Source organism: Galeopterus variegatus, unplaced genomic scaffold, assembly GCF_000696425.1.
Source record: "Galeopterus variegatus unplaced genomic scaffold, G_variegatus-3.0.2 Scaffold3654, whole genome shotgun sequence".
NCBI classification, from domain to species: domain Eukaryota; kingdom Metazoa; phylum Chordata; class Mammalia; order Dermoptera; family Cynocephalidae; genus Galeopterus; species Galeopterus variegatus.
Genome location: NW_007729765.1, coordinates 110,922 through 128,716, shown reverse-complemented (window position 1 = coordinate 128,716; position 17,795 = coordinate 110,922). Strand labels below are relative to the sequence as shown.

Genomic DNA, 17,795 nt, shown 5'->3' with positions numbered 1-17,795 from the left:
TGATTGCCTCCGGGAGGTTGTGGCTGCAGACTTCTGGTTACAAGATTGTACTGCTCCCCTGGTATTAAACAGTGCTGAGACGAAGCGAATCTCTTCCAGAGTGGGAGATCCAAATTTAAGATTTAGAGATGTAGGACAGACGACGCTGGGGTAGGCACCTGCCCTCACTCAAGATGGTGACAAGGCAACATGCCCTTTCCGGTCACATGACCTGCCAGTCTCAGAAGGACACCGCCCCGCGCGTGCGTGTTGCGCCGCGGTTGCGAGGCGCTCAGGGAGAGGCGCCGCCGCCAGCGCCGCCGCGGGGACCCGTTAGAGCGGAAGCGCTGCCGTCGCCGCCGCCTTAGCTGTCTCGGGGCCCCTAGTTCCCGGCAGGTGGGAGGCGGGAACCATGTCGAAGCGGCTCCGGAGCAGTGAGGTGTGCGCTGACTGCAGCGGGCCGGGTGAGTAGCACCGGCTGGGCCCGATCCCCTCTGCTCTCCCGGCCCGGACCCCTTCCCCAGGGCCGCCCCCTCGGGCCGGGGGGGTTCCCGCGGCAGAGCCCTGCAGCCCACGCCTGGGGTCACAGCAAGAGGGGCCCCGGAATGGCCTTAAGGCGGGACCCGTTCCAGGCCTGTCAGAGCCGGGCGGGTAGGGGGCCGCCGCGCTCCCGTACTTCTCGTCCCTCTCTTCTCTCTCGTTCTCTCGGTCCGAGGCCGTCCTGGAGGCGGCGGGGGCCGGTCCCGCACCCCCAACAGGAAGGAGCTTGGTCAATCCGCAGGAAGGCCAATTACAGAAGTAAAATGCAAACGTCTTCCCAGCCGCGGCCCCCAGAGACTGCAGGTGCCACCTCCTACCGGACCCTCGCCCTGCAAGGAGGCCCTGCGTGGGGTGCGCTACACTCCGGGCTTCCCTCCCCGAGGCTCGCCAGAGGGCCCCTGTGACTTCCCCGCTTCTGACATCCCGACAGCCGCTTCACCCGGAAGAATCCCCAGGAGGTCGGGGTCTTGCAAACATAACTAGCACTTAGGAGGCAATGCATGTCTCAAGTTTGGGGTTCCAATGGCCTGGGTTCAAACTAGATTTTGCCTCTGAGTGACCTTGGGCTGATGACTTTACTTTGCTGAGCCTTGATTTCCTCATTTTTCCGATGGGGACAATTGGGAGTATCTACCCTCAGTAGTTAGAAAGATTCAATGAATATTAAGAGCATCTCATCTAAGTTTTTTCATTCTTTTTTTGTATTATGTTACTTAATACAGAACTCTTGAAGTCCCTTAAAGCTAGAGTTGAATTTCTAAATCATAAATTAATTACAACTGAACAAACAACAAAATCACTGGCAATGTAAACATACTGATATTTGGCATTGAAAGTCCAAAACCATTCCTCCCATGTCTAGTACCCTGATTTAGAGATCGGATCTGTCTTAGCAATTGAAACTGAATTGACAGGTCTCTGGATAGATTATTATATGCTTTTTTCAGTACTTGGATTTATCAGCGTTGAGTTTGAAGTAATTCAAAGGTAAGATGACTTCCTTGCCACGATAGCGTCCAATAAACAATCTTAATTCAACCATTGAACACCAGTGGCTTTGCAAGTGTTCTAGTCTTCATCTTGACATTTGGAGGTGAATACTAATTTTAAATAGTGCTGTGATAACTCAAACCTTACGTGGTTATTTCATGGCTTGTATAGTGCAGGTGGTGGTACCAGTTTTTTTTTAAAGATAGGGAGGGGGAAAGAAGGGTTTTTAAAAAGTTGTTTTATAAGCCAAGTTAGTGTGGGTTATACAGACTCCATCATTTTCTCTAAAAATGTTATTTGTTCCACTTCCTTATTTTCTTGTCTATTTTCAGTTGAACTTTCTGTGCAATGTGTTTGATTCACGTGTCTAGCTTCAAACTTCCTCTTAGAATGCATATTCTTCACTTCTCAATGGATGATATAGAGCAAAGGAAAATTGCTTCTCCATTGCTACCCTGAATACTATCTTGAACTTTTGTAGTGTGTTGTGCATTTCAGAACATTTTCTCTTCCACTGTATCATTTTAGTTGTTGTCTGGTATGCCTAATCTACAGAGACTTGAGTCACTTCCTTCCTGTTTTGAATATAATTAAGCTACCTTGAAAGGTTCTGTGAACTTGAGCAGCTAGGAATTTGTGCTGCCTTTTCTGCCAAGCCGTAGTGAAATAGTTACCTGTAGGGTTAGGGATCCCTTTGAGATTCTAATGAATGCTAAGGCCTTCTGCCCAGAAAATGCGCTTGTACTTACCATACAGAATTTACGTGAGATTTCTGAGAGGGGATCACAGACATTTTTGAAGTCTATTTATGGTGTCTGTGGAGCCTAGGTTAAGAACCACTGGCATAAAGCATCCAGATAAACTGGAAGGATTTCACTCAATTCTCATTCGTACCTACTCAATTTTGATTTTACTGTGTTAACATTCTAATATTTTCTCCATAGAATTCTGATTCATGGGCCGGCCTGTGGCTCACTCGGTAGAGTGCGGTGCTGATAACACCAAGGCCACGGGTTCGGATCCCATATAGGGATGGCCGGTTCGCTCACTGGGTGAGCGTGGTGCTGACAACACCAAGTCGAGGGTTAAGATCCCCTTACCGGTCATCTTTTAAAAAAAAAAAAAAGAATTCTGATTCATGATGTTAAAGTGATTAAGCGAGAAGCTTGCTTAATGTGTTATATCCTTGCTGTCTTGTCCCTGTTTAATTTCCTTCAAGAATACTGTGAATCCTCTGAATGATGTGTGAAGACAAAAGCTATGCTTCCAAACAGTCTTTTATGTTAGTAGTAGTAGTACCATACTGCAGAAAGCAATTTGTTATGTATCTGTGCAGGGATGCTTCATCTTGATGTTTCCAATCTTTGCTTTTCATAATGTACAGTAGTTGAATTGAGTTATATTTCCAGTCAGAAATTTTTGCCAGTTATCATGAATTTCAGTGGACTCTTGAAAATAACTGAATAATACTTAGAAAATGATTTAGAAAAGATTTAACAGCTAACCTTACTGAGTACTTAAGAGGTGCTTTACTTATCTTTATATCCTCACTACCCTGAGATGTGTTATTATTCCCATTTGACCCATGGTGAGGATACTCCAAGAAGTAACTTATTTGAGATCATTGTGCAAGAAGTGGCAGAGTTGGGGTTCAAACCCTGGACTTCTTGTCACCAGAGCCAACCCTCTTAACCACCACTCTCTGGCTCCCAGGATTTGTCTTTGATTGAAATCCCATAACTTTTCAATATATGGTTTGAAAGGGTTTGAATATACTGTTAAAAAATGGTAAAGATAGTGTACATGCATTTTAGAGATTTTTGTGGACATTGAAGAATTTAAAAATATAGGCAGCTTGAGTGACACCTATTGTCACTGCATTGTGAGTCTGTTGAAATGTAGGTCTTTCTTTATTTGGGGCTTCCAGGTGCTCCGTTTACATACCCAGATCCATCCTGCTTACCAAGTGTGACTTATTCCTTGTTTCAGAAGATGTATAATGAAGCTCTGTGAGATTTCAAAGGGAAAAAAGTATTATATACACACCAAAAATATTACTTATTTTTATTTTACGTCTTTGCTTCTGTTCTTTCAGATAAGTTGCAGAATTGGACTTAGTAGCTTAAAACAAGTGGCTATCGTAGAACATTTCCTGTTGGAGGAAGCCAGGTTTCCTTGTCCTCAGAACCATAGTAGCTGAGCGATTTTATAGTTCTGTCACTCTTAGCTTTCTGCTAAGCATATAGGCATGTTGATTTGTAGCAGTGAATTAGGGCAGCAGTCTTTTCAACGTTTACTTCAGATAATGCTGCATGGATAATTCACTGTCAAAATCATATGATTCGAAATGATTCATCAGTATCCTCTCAATCTGCTTCTCTTACGTTAAATGAAAGAGCATGCATCTGAGATGGTAGATTCACATTATGGCTCTGAAACAGAAAGAAGATAACTACTTATTTAGAGCTTCAGCTCCTATTTTGGATCTCAATTAACATTGTACCTAATCTGACAAGGTAGGTAGTAACATCAGAAAAGGTCCCCAGCTTGATATGTTAATGAGCATTCCAAAACAACAAAAATGTCTTTGTTTTTCTGAAAAACAAAACCTCAATCGTCTTTTGCCATCTGGCAGTACAGCAACCAGCTGGTGTCCTCACCACTAAGGTTTCATTCTCTTTCCAGATCCATCCTGGGCATCAGTAAATAGGGGAACTTTTATATGTGACGAGTGCTGCAGTGTCCATCGGAGTCTAGGGCGCCATATCTCCCAAGTGAGGCATCTCAGACACACGCCATGGCCTCCAACATTGCTTCAGGTAAAGGACAAGAATTCTTCTCCTGGTTTGTAACTTATGTTTTAGGGCTCATTGTTTTAGTAACTAAATTTCACCTAGTATACTTCTTAAGTCTTACAAAAATGTTTGAATCATAATTGAATAGAGGTGCCATGCCCATCAATGCTACATATAAGTGTTATCTAGAATTCTTCTCCTGGTTTGTAACTTATGTTTTAGGGCTCATTGTTTTAGTAACTAAATTTCATCTAGTATACTTCTTAAGTCTTACAAAAATGTTTGAATCATAATTGAATAGAGGTGCCATGCCCATCAATGCTACATATAAGTGTTATCTGTATTTAATTCATCATTTAAAAGCTTTTTTCCCCTCCTCACATAAATCTTGTCCCAAAAGCTCAATTACACATAGGTAGATATCTGGTCATTAAATTTCTTGGTAATATTTACCACTGACTTTCTAGGCTGTCACCAGAAATTGTTTTTATATAGTCCATTTTTAACATGTACCATGATGAATGTTTCTGAAAGCTGCTGCCTGAGAAACTTTTCACTGACGTACTTATTTCTGAGTCTATGCTAATATATTTCGAACATTTTTTCCTGCTTTGATAGAAGCATGGACTGGGAGCCCTCAGAAATTTCTGTAACATCTGATTTAAGTTTTCTTAATGCTCTTGTTACTAATCAGAGAGCGAATGAAGTTAACATGTTTTGATTGTGTGCCTAACACTGTGTTAAGTGGGCTCTTTATTTTATTTGGGGTCCAATGTCATTTTACCTATACTCTTATTTGGGGGTACACATTCTTCAAATTCTCTTGGAACTGAGGATTAAGTGTCTGTTTTGCCTTCATTTGTCCTGAGTACATATTTCGCTAAATCTATGGCAGCTGCACAACATATCCCTTAAATTTGCCTGTGTGATCCTGGGGACCAAAACAAGTGAGTTTAGATCTCTGATGTGGAAATGTACCTGCTGATGTAAAAAACAGATGGGGCCATTTGAAGAGTCATGCGTTGAAATGAAATTAGGAGATAGGGTTTATTAATAACTCTTTCTTAGGAATTTCTAACACCTCATTTTCATGTGAAAGGGGGTATTTACTGCTCTCAAGTCTTTCTGTGTTTACAAAACCAGAGTATATTACAAAATCTGAATGTAGTCCAGACATGAGTAGTTTAGAATGCCGGGGTTGACCCTAAAGCAACAGTTCACAGAGTTTGGTACATGAATCACCAATGGTACACAAGGTAGAAGTCGGTAACACTGAAATATTTATTTTAAAGGTTATATTATTTTAATGTCTATAAGAAAACTGTAACTAGCACATCAAACCATAATTGTTAATAAAAGTTTTAAAAAGTGAGTGAATTTAAAGAAAAACTTATGTGAATAGTGTAGACAGTACATGAGTTGTTAAGAATCTTGAAAATAGTATTTGATCCGGGCTGGCCCGTGGCTCACTCGGGAGAGTGTGGTGCTGATAACACCAAGGCCACGGGTTCGGATCCCCTATAGGGATGGCTGGTTCGCTCACTGGCTGAGCGTGGTGCTGACAACACCAAGCCAAGGATTAAGATCCCCTTACCGGTCATCTTTTAAAAAAAGAAAATAGTATTTGATCCAGCTTGGAAAACACTGCTCTAAAATGTATTCTTCCTTCATAATCTATAAGAACAATACAGTCAGACGTGTTTAGTATTTAGCTGTCCTACTGGTCAAAGCTGAATCCTACATACAGGTTCATCTTTCTCATTCTAAAATCAAAAGCAATGGTATAAGTAATATCCCAAACATGTTGGGGTTTGTAATGGGGCTTTGTTTTCCCAGTTTGGTCACTGACTCCCATTGAATATTTGTGGAAAGAAATTTAAATCTGATTTCATACTGCTTGGTTTTAGATGGTTGAAACCTTGTATAATAATGGTGCTAATTCTATATGGGAGCATTCTTTGCTGGACCCTGCCTCTATTATGAGTGGAAGACGTAAAGCTAACCCACAGGATAAAGTACAGTGAGTGGAATGTTTATAAATACTTTTATTTCTTCATAACAAATGGGGCCCACAGAAAGGAATGTACCTATTTTTGATCAGCCTCCACAAGGGCAGCACAGGAGGGGGTTACCCAATTGTGTTTTGGTTCCTTTACTGTTACAAATGCAGAATGAGGTGGGTGGGACCATCTCTTTTGCATGGTTACAAGGAATGAATGGTTTGTCCAGTTAAAGACCAAGGCTTGGACCTGTTGATATAATCAGGTTTAAACTTAGGTGCTCAAACAAGAGGCAGTCAGACCAGAAATCTAGGTTCTGAGCACCAGTGTGCCTGATGCCTCACCTAGAAGATGGGACTAAATACTGCTTCCTCTCAAGGTTGCCAGGTCAATTAAGAAAATTACACAGAGAAGAAAGATACTATAAAAAGCAAGTATTCTGCAGTCCTAGCCATTATAATGACTAATGTATGTTTTCAGACTTCAGGTCATAAACACTGCTGAAACTTATTTCAGTATTGTTCGTTTTATTCTTGACTGGGGGATATGGGTCACTTCCTCTTCTTTTACAGTAGAAGAATGGGGAATGTTGTATCTGAACTGTGAGTGAACTCTTTTCTTTTTTGTTTTCGAACCAGTCCCAATAAAGCAGAATTCATCAGAGCCAAGTATCAGATGTTAGCATTTGTCCATCGCTTGCCCTGCCGGGATGATGATAGTGTCACTGCCAAAGATCTTAGTAAGGTGGGTCACACTTTTTTAAAATCCCTAAAAAAGCTGGATGAGATAGTAAATTGTTTTATTTGGAAAAAAGAAAAAAGGTCAGAAAAGAAGAAAAAAAGAAAAACAAAAACTCATTTCCTTATTTTAAATAATTAATAACAGCTTGTTTTGCAATTGGTTTCATCTTTAATCTTAATGGCTGTGATTCATGTTAGGGGAGGTACAAGGGCAAAGAGGAAAAATATGTAGAAAAGTGTGTTTTTCTGATATGGTTTTTAAAATTATACATGTATTTCAAAAAAAATTTTTTTTTGTTTAACTTTGAAATAAGAACCATCTCAGAGTTTGTTTCTAGAAGGGACTAGATAGTTTGCCAGACAATTGTTTGTTTCCAATAAGGGCTAGAAAAAGTACCAAAGGAAGAGGGTTAACTTCTTCAGGTTTCCAGGTTGCATAGTAAGTAGTATCTTCAGGAATCATTGTGACTGAAAGCTGTAGTACACAGAATTGTTTATTATACATATAAAATAAGTAGATGGTTTGCTTTATATGGGCCTTGGCATGTTTTTTGAGAGATGCCATGAGAAATCCTCATCTTTATTTTCAAAGCTTTTTTTTTTTTTTTGTCTTTTTCATGACCAGTAAGGGGATCTTAATCCTTGGCTTGGTGTTGTCAGCACCACACTCAGCCAGTTAGCGAACCGGCCATCCCTATATAGGATCCGAACCCCTGGCCTTGGTGTTATCAGCACCACACTCTACCGAGTGAGCCACGGGCCGGCCCTTTTTTTCAAAGCTTTTGACAAATGCTTATTCACACAGAACATGGGCAGTCAAAATTCATAATTCTAATTTTGCGTAGAAATGTATATAATTGTTACTTCCATTAATTAATAAGACTTGGTATGTGATTTTTTTTTTTTTACCAAAATTTTTAAAAATGAGACTTGCATGGGGCCAGCCCGGTGGCGCACTGGATAAGTGCGCCGCTTGGGAAGCGCGGCGGCGCTCCCGCCCGAGGGTTCGGATCCCACATACGGACCGGTTCCCGCTCACTGGCTGAGCGAGGCGCGGGAGCAGCGCCAAGGGTTGCGATCCCGTTGCCGGTCCCTGGTTCGGTGCGGGGGCGGCACTGAGGGTTGCAATCCATTGCCGGACACGGAAAAAGACAAAAAAAAAAAATGAGACTTGCATGTAGATGTTAGAATAGATTTTTCCATTCCTTGTGATAAGGGTTATTGCATCTTAGACAATTCTAGGTTAGACTTGAAGGAAGGCAGCTCGTTTTCTTAATGTATACAGGCTTTTCTGGGACTGGCTGGTTAGCTCAGTTGGTTAGAGTGCACTGTTATAACACCAAGGTCAAGGGTTCAGATCCCTATACCAGCCAGCCACCAAAAAAAAAAAAGCTTTTCTGTAATAATACAGAACTTGGTATACCACAGGTCTATTTTCCACCCTGAAAGACTTCGTTAAAGCATTGTATACAAAGAATAGTGTTGTGGAGAGGGTATGGTATAAAGCAGAATCCTGTAGCTTACAGTGTAGAATTTGAAGACCTAAAACCCTCCATTCAACAACAAGAATGAAAACATATAATATAATATAACAAAAACATATAATAGCATCTGTATTCTTTGAGCATTTCCTATATACTGGGCTCAGTGCTGAGCACTCTTATATCATTGGATCTTTAAAATAACCCTGTGAATAGGTAGCATTATTATCAGTATTTTAGAGATAAAGAAATTGAGGTTCAGATTGCTCAAAGAACTTTCTCAAGGTCAAGGTCACAAAGCTTGAAGTGGTATGGTTTGAAATTCAGGTCTCTCAGACTTCACAGTCATGCACAACCACCTCCTCACACTGCCGCTTAATCAGGTTCTGGGTGTGCCACTTACCTGGACTTTACAGCCCTAGTTTCCTCATCAGTAAAATGAACCTGACTGTACCTTACAGCCCAGGGCTGGTTGTGACCAGCAAAGGAGAGACAGTTCCGTCCACCTTACTGAGCCAAATACAGGTTATATGCGTTACTAATGTAACATATATCTTAAAGTGGTTTACCAGCTGCTCTAGTACATTATATACGCTTTTAACAAATACTTTTTTGTTCGTGTGTTTTTCAGCAACTCCATTCAAGTGTGAGAACAGGGAATCTTGAAACCTGTTTGAGACTGTTATCCTTGGGTGCACAAGCCAATTTCTTTCATCCTGTAAGAAAACATGAATTGATTCAGATATTAAATTTAAACTAAGTGAGTTGTGTTCATGTAGCCCTTGTTTATTTAATTTGCTTTTGCCTATTTTTTATTAATGATTCTTAGGAAAAAGGAAATACCCCACTCCATGTTGCCTCCAAAGCAGGGCAGATTTTACAGGCTGAATTATTGGCAGTATATGGAGCAGACCCAGGCACACAAGATTCTAGTGGGAAAACTCCTGTTGATTATGCAAGGTAAGAGACCTACTTTTGCAACTTCTCTATTTCAGGTTTTTTATGTTGGCTATGATTTGGTGTTAAGTAGCTAAATTGTGTATGATTAACATTTAACCCCTTTAAAGATTTACATTCTATTATTTTGCAGATGAAGACATTTTAAACACGTTTAAGCTCAGCCTGGCAAAGTCAGGGAATGGTAGAATTGTAAATCAGTGTGCTTAGTTTCCAGTCTTTTACTTTGTTCTTTACAACACAGTGGTATTTCAGCCATAGTCAGAGTCCAAATCGAGTATAAAAAATTACAGAACTCAGGGCCGGCCCATGGCTCACTTGGGAGAGTGTGGTGCTGATAACACCAAGGCCACAGGTTCAGATCCCTGTATAGGGATGGCCGGTTTGCTCACTTGGGAGAGCATGGTGCTGACAACACCAAGTTAAGGGTTAAGATCCCATTACCGGTCATCTTTTAAAAAAAAAAAAAAAAAAATTACAGAACTTATTCTTCAATTTTTAATGCTGTTAGTCATTGCTTGAACTTAAAAGCAAATCCATAGATTTGTGATTAAACAATTATAGTAAAATGCTAATTGTAAGTTTCAGGTAGTGGACATCTGGGTGCCCACTGTAAAACTAAATTTTTTTTTAATTTGAAAAATTTTAACTATGAAATGCTAGAAAAATAAGTAAATCCATAGGTTAGTCTTGAATATAATTTAGATGACTAAAGATCAATCTTTCCCTCTTTTTCCAAATTACCTTTATTAACTGCACAGCACCTTACTCTGCTCCGCAGAGGATAAAATGGGCGAAATGACAAAACTCTGCCCTCCCAGAATTTACTGTCTCTTGAAAAAGATGATTCATAAATCCCAGAAAGAGTTAAATGAGGGAAGATGATATGTGATTCATTGCCCAAAAAAAAGTTTGATTATTCTAAAAAGTCATGTTTAATAAACTGTTCAGGTATCTAAGGAGGCATCTTTGTACTTTTCCATTCTAAAGCCCGTGAAGAGTGAGCAATACAAATGGAACTTTGTTTTCTGTTGGTAGGCAAGGGGGGCACCATGAGCTGGCAGAACGCCTTGTAGAAATACAGTATGAGCTGACTGACAGACTAGCCTTCTATCTCTGTGGCAGGAAACCAGGTGAGTGAAAGGATAACAACTTCTCCATACCTCCAATCAGGAAGGTTCTGGAAAAACAAGTTGGGACATTATTTTCTATGTTCTCCTCTGCTTTAACATATCCTCGAGAAAATCGTGATTAGGTTTTTATTTGAAATAACTGCAGAATTTTCAGTTATATGTAAAAGATATAAAATGGTCAAATCTCCTTGAATTTTTAGTTTTTAAAACTGTATTTTAGCTCTAGAAAAGTTGCTGTTTCAAGAATCAGCCAAGAACATAATTGAACCAATATGGAATGTATGCAACAGTCTCGAACATCATGGGACTAAGAATGGGAGAGTTAAGCAATAACTTTATTGTAGTTATTTGAAGAATTCTGCCATCTGAGGCATGGAAGAAGGTCCAAAAGTGAACTTTGCCATTAGCCAACTTTGCTACTTGTGATATGGAACAGAGATCAGCAAACCATGGTTTGTGAGCCAAATCCAGCTTATCACCTGTTTTATTAAATAAAGTTTTATTGCATGATAGCAATGCCTACTCATTTACATCTTGTGTATGGCTGCTTTCACACAACAGCAGCAGAGTTGAATAGATTGAGTAGTTGCATCAGAGGCCATATGGCCACAAAGCCTAAAATATTTACTGTTCAGCCCTTTATAGAAAAAGTTACCACCAGGGCCAGCCTGTGGCTCACTTGGGAGAGTGTGGTGCTGATAACACCAAGGCCATGGGTTCGGATCCCTATATAGGGATGGCTGGTTGGCTCTCTTGGGAGAGCGTGGTGCTGACAACGCCAAGTCAAGGGTTAGGATCCCCTTACCAGTCATCTTTAAAAAAGAAAAGTTTCCCCTGATACATAATATCCACACACATGTACACAGTGGTTCTCCATACTGGTTGTACAGTAGAGTAAAAAGCCCCTGGTATGATTCCAGTTCTAGGTGAAATGGAGTAAGCAAACCCCACCCTGTCTCTCCTGCTGAATAGATCTAAAGTCCTGGACCAAATATTTGGAGTAGTTATCTAAGGAGTCTGAAAATAACTTCTAGCTGGTCGATTAGGGAACTCAAAGTGCCATCTAGCTGCTGGTGAGTGTCCTGTTTATTTTGCTTCTGATATCGTGTCAACAACATGGAAGTACATAACAGATGCAAAGAAGCCTTCTCTTTCTGGTCTGAGGAGCAGGAAATGGGACTCCTACATGACAGAGAGTAGGGGGATTCCTTTGGGGTTTTTTTCTCCTCCTCCTCCCTTTTTCCATTCTCTCATCCCAGCCCTAGGCAAGCCTGTGGCTGCAATAGCAACAACAACAGTGGCAGCACAGGTGCCTAAATGTCTGATGAGGGGAATGACAGGAATCCTGATTGCTTTTCTTTTTTTCTCTATTCTCACACCACCTGCCCAGGAGGCAGAACCTAACCTGATCAGTTGCCTGGTAAACCAAAATTCCTAACATTCTCCATAGAGTTTAAAGAAGACCCAGAGAGACACAACATAATATACAAAATGTCCAGGATACCATCCATAGTGACTCAACATATGAAGAACCAGGGAAAAAAATCATGGGCTTGCAATGGGAAAGCAATCAACAGACACCTACCCCAAGATGACACAGATGTTGGAATTATTAGACAAAGATTTTAAGCATGGTGCTGATAACACCAAGGTCCAGGGTTCAATCCCTGTGCTGGCCAGCCACAAAAAAAAAAAAAAAAAAAAGATTTTAAAGCAGCTAGTAAGACCATGCTCTAAGAAGTAAGAGTAAACATTCTTGAAACAAACAGAAATATAGAAAGTCCCTGCAGAGAAATAGAAAATAAAGAAAAGAACCAAATAGGAATGGCAGAACTAAAAAAATGTAGTAACTAAAATTTTAAAACTCACTGGATGAGCTTAATAGCAGAATAGAGATGACAAAGAAAAGTCTGAATTTAAAATAAATCACTAAAAATTATTCAGTTTGAGCAACAGAAAGATAAAGGAGTGGGAGGGAAAAAGCTGAAAAGAGCATCAGGGACCTGTGGGACAATACCAAAATATCTGATATTTGTATCACTGGACTCCCAGAAAGAGATGAGAAAGAGTGTGGTATACAGAAAAAATATTTGAAGAAATATTGGCAAAAGAATTCTCTAAGTTGGTTGAAAGACACAAACTTAATAGATTCAAGAAGTTCAGCAAATGCCAAAGATGATAAACTCAAAGAATTGTACACTCAAGACACATCAAAATAAAACTGCTGTGGGCCGAGCCCGTGGCGCACTCGGGAGAGTGCGGTGCTGGGAGTGCAGTGGCACTCCCACCGCAGGTTCGGATCCTATATAGGGATGACCAGTGCGTTCACAGCGCTCACTGGCTGAGCGTGGTGCGGCCAGTCTCAAAAAGGACAAAAAAAATAAATAAATAAAAATAAAACTGCTGAAAACTAAAATTGAAGAAAATATCTTGAAAACAGCCAGGAAAAAAAAAAAAGACGTGTAATAAGTAGAAAAATAATAATTTGAATGATGGTGCATTTCTCATCAGAAACCATGGAGATGAGAAGGAAATGAAACTATATTTTTAAAGTAGAAAGAAAAGAACTGTCAACCCAAAACTCTGTATCCAGTGAAAATAACCTTCAGAATGAAGGCAAAATAAAGGCATCCTAAGATGAAGAAAAATAAGGGAATTAGTTGCTCTAACAGAAATGTTAGAGAAAGTTCTTTGGGTGGGAGGGAAATGATACCACAGAGAATCTTGGAACTTCAGGAAAAAAGAAGAGCAACAGAAATGATAAGTATCTGTGTAATACTGTATAATATGTTTTTCTCTTATGTTCTTTAAAATATGTATGATAGTTGAAAGCAAAAGTTATAACATCATCTGGTGGGGTTTTCAGCATATGTCAATGTAATGCATTTGACAACTACAACATAAAATGGGAAAGGGTAAAAGAAATATGATGGTAAGATTTCTACTTTCTACTTGAAATGGTAAAATAGTATTTCTAAGTAGACTGAAAAGTTAAGTATATTATAATCGCTAGCACAACACTTAAAAAAAAAAGACTATACAAAGGTATCAGGTCAAATGCTTAGAGATAAATTAAAATGGAATGTTAAAAATTACTCAAATAATCAAAAGTATTTTTATTCAAAATATTTTTTAAAAGAGGAAATGGGATAATAAGAAACTGAGGACCAAACAGAATAAATAATAAAATGATAGACCTAAATCTATACATATCAATAATTACATTAAATGTTAATGATATAAACATGCCAATTACAAGCAGAGATTGTCAGAATGGATCTAAAACAAAACAAAAAAAACAAGACCTAACTATATGCTATCTTCAAGAAACCCACTTTAAATAAAATGATATAAGCAAGTTAAACACCAAAAGGTGTAAAAAAGATATATTATGCAAACAGTAAGTAAAAGAAAGCTATAGTGGCTATGTTAATATCAAAGTAGACTTCAGAGCAAGGAAAATTAGCAGGGACAGAGAGGGACCTAACATGATGATAAAAGAGACAATTCTCCAAGAAGACATACAATTCTAAGTGTATACACCCAGCAACAGAGCTTCAAAATACATGAAGCAAACTGATAGAACTGAAAGGAGAAAAAGTCAAATTGATTATTGTTGGAGATTCAATACTCCTCTTTTAGAAATAGATAGAGCTAGTAGATGGAAAATCAGTAAGGATATAGAACTGAACCAAACCAAAAACTAACTGGATCTAGTTGACATATAGAATACCCTTCTCAACAACATCAGAACACACATTATTTTCTTTTTAAATTTTTAAATTTTTTATTGAATCATAATTAATTATACATATTTTGGGGGCTCAACATTGTTGTATGTTGGTCAAATCAATTTTATTAGCATATACATTATTACAAATTGTACTTATTCTTTATGCGTCTTATCAAATCTCTCCCCATCCCCCTCTCCCTCCCTCCTCCCACTTCTGATAACCCTAGATTTCTTTTCTCCTTCTGAAAGAGTAACGGTTACTCTCTTGATTTGTTGCCTAGATGATCTGTCCAGTGCTGAGAGAGGTGTGTTCATGTCCCCCACTATTATCATAGAGTAGATGCTTCTTCTGTCACTCAGGAATGGGATTTGTGGAGAGAGACATCCTCTTCCTTTCTTCAGTCTCCGCTGGTGACTATCCTTGTGTCAATGCACTCAAGTGGCTGTCAGGCCCCCTGCATGATGGTTGTGACCTCTAGCCACTTTTGTAGCAGCCATAGCTATTGTAGTGGATGTGGTGGGCCACCCACAGGGACGTGGTGTTTTTGGCGTGTTTGTTGCCTGGTTGTGGGAGGAAGGGTCAGTCCCTGGCTCTATGCCTCAGGACTCTGGGTGGCCCCTTAGCAAGAATGCACATTCTTTTCAAGTATACATTGAACATCCTCCAAGATAGATCATATCCTGGGTCATAAAACAAACCTTAGCAAATCTAAAAGAATTTAAATCCTACAAAGTATATTTTCTGAGTATAATGGAATTAAATGATAGATAATAAAAATAAAACTGGAAAACACTCAAGTGAAATGCTTGGAAATTGAACACTCTTCTAAATAATCCATGGGTCGAAGAGGAAGGCTCAAGGGAAATTAGAAAATATTTTCAACGAAATGAAAATGAAAATATAACATATCAAAATCAGTGGGATGCAGCTAAAGCAATGCTTAGAGGAAATTTTGTAACATTAAATTCTTACCTTAGAAAAGAAAAAAGGTCTCAAATCACTAAGCTTTCCTCTGAAGATATTAGAAAAAGATGAGCAAAATAAATTTGAATAAGAGCAAAAATTAATGAAATTGAAAGAGGAAAATAGTAGAGAAAAATCAATGAAATCAAAATGAATCAATGAAATCAATCATTGATTCTTCTAAAAGACCAATAAAATTGATTAATGTCTAGCCAGACTGACAAAAAAAGCAAAGAGTACAAAGATGGGGACATTACTAAAAACCTCACAGACATTACAGGATAATTAAAAAATAATATAAAAACTCTGTGCACATAAATTGGACAACTTAGATAAAATGGACTAATTCCTTAAAAACCACAAACTACCCAAACCCACTGCAGAAGAAAGAGATAATATAAATGTGTAACTATGTTTTAAAGGATTTGAATTTATACTTGAAAACATTCCATTAAAGCCTCAGGCCCAGATGGTGAATATTTCTGTGAACTGGCAGAAGTGATGTTGCCATATGTTCAGTAAATATAGTTTATGACGCACATGGTCCACTACCTTTACAATTATTACTCTTAATCAGTATTTTTAGGTGTTTGGAATTCACATTTCAAGTTTTACACATGAAATGAGACTATTCTACCAAACATTTAAAGAAGAAATAATATCAGTTCTTCATGATATCTTTTAGAAAATAGAAGGAGAGGGAACACTTCTCAACTCATTTTATGAGGCCAGTATTATCTTGATACCAAACCCAGCACAAAAAAATAACCCTTGTGAACAAGACAAATCCTTACCAAATGTTAAACAGATTGAATTAAATATTACGTAAAAAGAAAAATATGATACAACCAAGTGGGGTTTCCAGATATGCAAGGCTGATTCAGTAATTGAAAACCAGTTAATATGATCTATTATGTTAACAGACTAAAAAAGAAAAACTATATCAGTTAATGTAGAAAAAGCATTTCAACAAAATTCAACATTCATTCATGATAAAAAAGAAAAAATAAGGGGTTAGCAAGAAATTGGTAAAGGGCCACAAAAAATGATTACATTGTGTAATGATAAATATAGTAATGAAAAAAAAGAAAAGAAAAAACCTTAGCAAACTACAATAAATGGGACTTCCTTAACCTGATAAAGGATATCTTTAGAGAACCAACAGCTAACATCACCCTTAATTATGAAAGACTGCTTTTGTCCTCAGATTGGGAACAAGACTAGGATGTCCACTCTTACCACTCCTATTCAGCATCACACTGGAAATTCTAACAGGTGCCATAAGGCAAGAAAAATAAGTAAAAGGCATAGAGCTTGGAAAGGAAGAAATAAACCCATCCACATTCAGATGAGATGATTTCTTATCTACCTAGAAAATCCCAAGGAACCTACGAAAAAGTTTCTAGAACTAATAAATGAGTTTAGCAGGGTTGTAGAATACAAGGTAGACAGCCAAAAATCAATCATATTTCTATAGACTAATAATGAATAATTGGTAGCTGAAACTAGAAAAACAATACCATTTACAGTAGTTCCAAATTAAATACTCAGGTATAAATCTAACGAAATATATGTAGGATTTATATGCTGAAAACTACAAAATGCTGATGAAGGAAATCAAGGAAGACCTGAACAAGTAGAGAGACATACTGTGTTTATGTATTGGAAGACCCTATAGTTAACATGTCAGTTCTTCACAAATTAATGTAAAAATTTAATTCAATTCAGGATTTCTTGTAGACATCAACATGCTGGTTCTAAAACTTAAATGGAAAGACAAAGGAACTAGAATATTTAAGACAATTTTGCAAAAGAAGAATAATGTGAGAGGAAGCACACCACTCAATTTTGAGACTTGCCGTATAAAGCACGACAGACAGCAAGACAGTATGGCATCGATGAAGGGATAGACACACAGATCAATGAAACAGTATGGAGAATCCAGCAATAGAACCACACAAATAGGTTCAGTTGATTTTGACAAAGGTGCAAAGATCATTCAGTGTAGGAAGTAATCTTTTCAATATATGATTTGGGACAACTGGACATCCATGTGCAGAAAAATGAACTTCAACCTAAAGTTCAGATGTGATACAAAATTAACTCAAAATGGATCATAGATCTAAATGTAGAACTTAAACCTATAAAACTTCTAGAAGTAAACATAGGAGAAAATCTTCGTGATCTTGGATTAAAGTTCTTGGGAATAACACCAAAAGCACAATTCATAAAAGAAAATATTGATAAATTGTACTCCATTAAAATTGAAAACTTTTGCTCTGAGAAAACTAAGGTTAAGAGAATGAAAAGACAAGCCACAGACTAGGAGAAAATATTTGGAAGTCACATATTCAACAAAGATCCTGTGTCCAAAATATTTAAAGAACTCTTAAAACTCAACAGTAAGAAAACAAACAACCCAAGAAAAATTGGGTAGATTTAATATAGAGATGGCAAAAAAAAAAACAAAAACAAAAAATCAT

General features: G+C 38.3%; 1 protein-coding gene across 7 annotated transcripts in view; it reads left to right on the top strand.

The window, feature by feature from the left end:
- The first annotated feature begins 230 nt into the window (after positions 1–230).
- GIT2 (G protein-coupled receptor kinase interacting ArfGAP 2) overlaps positions 231–17,795 on the top strand; it is a 50,064-nt gene continuing 32,499 nt past the window's right edge. For 6 of the 7 annotated variants that reach the window (XM_008585644.1, XM_008585643.1, XM_008585645.1 and 3 more), the window contains exons 1-7: positions 292–443; positions 4,195–4,328; positions 6,212–6,324; positions 6,943–7,048; positions 9,157–9,243; positions 9,355–9,485; positions 10,521–10,615. In XM_008585644.1, the coding sequence (XP_008583866.1) occupies positions 392–443; positions 4,195–4,328; positions 6,212–6,324; positions 6,943–7,048; positions 9,157–9,243; positions 9,355–9,485; positions 10,521–10,615 (718 nt within the window). In that variant the 5' untranslated portion in view covers positions 292–391. Of the gene's footprint in view, positions 444–4,194; positions 4,329–6,211; positions 6,325–6,942; positions 7,049–9,156; positions 9,244–9,354; positions 9,486–10,520; positions 10,616–17,795 lie in introns of all 7 variants that reach the window. The other variant, XM_008585647.1, reaches the window with a different exon arrangement.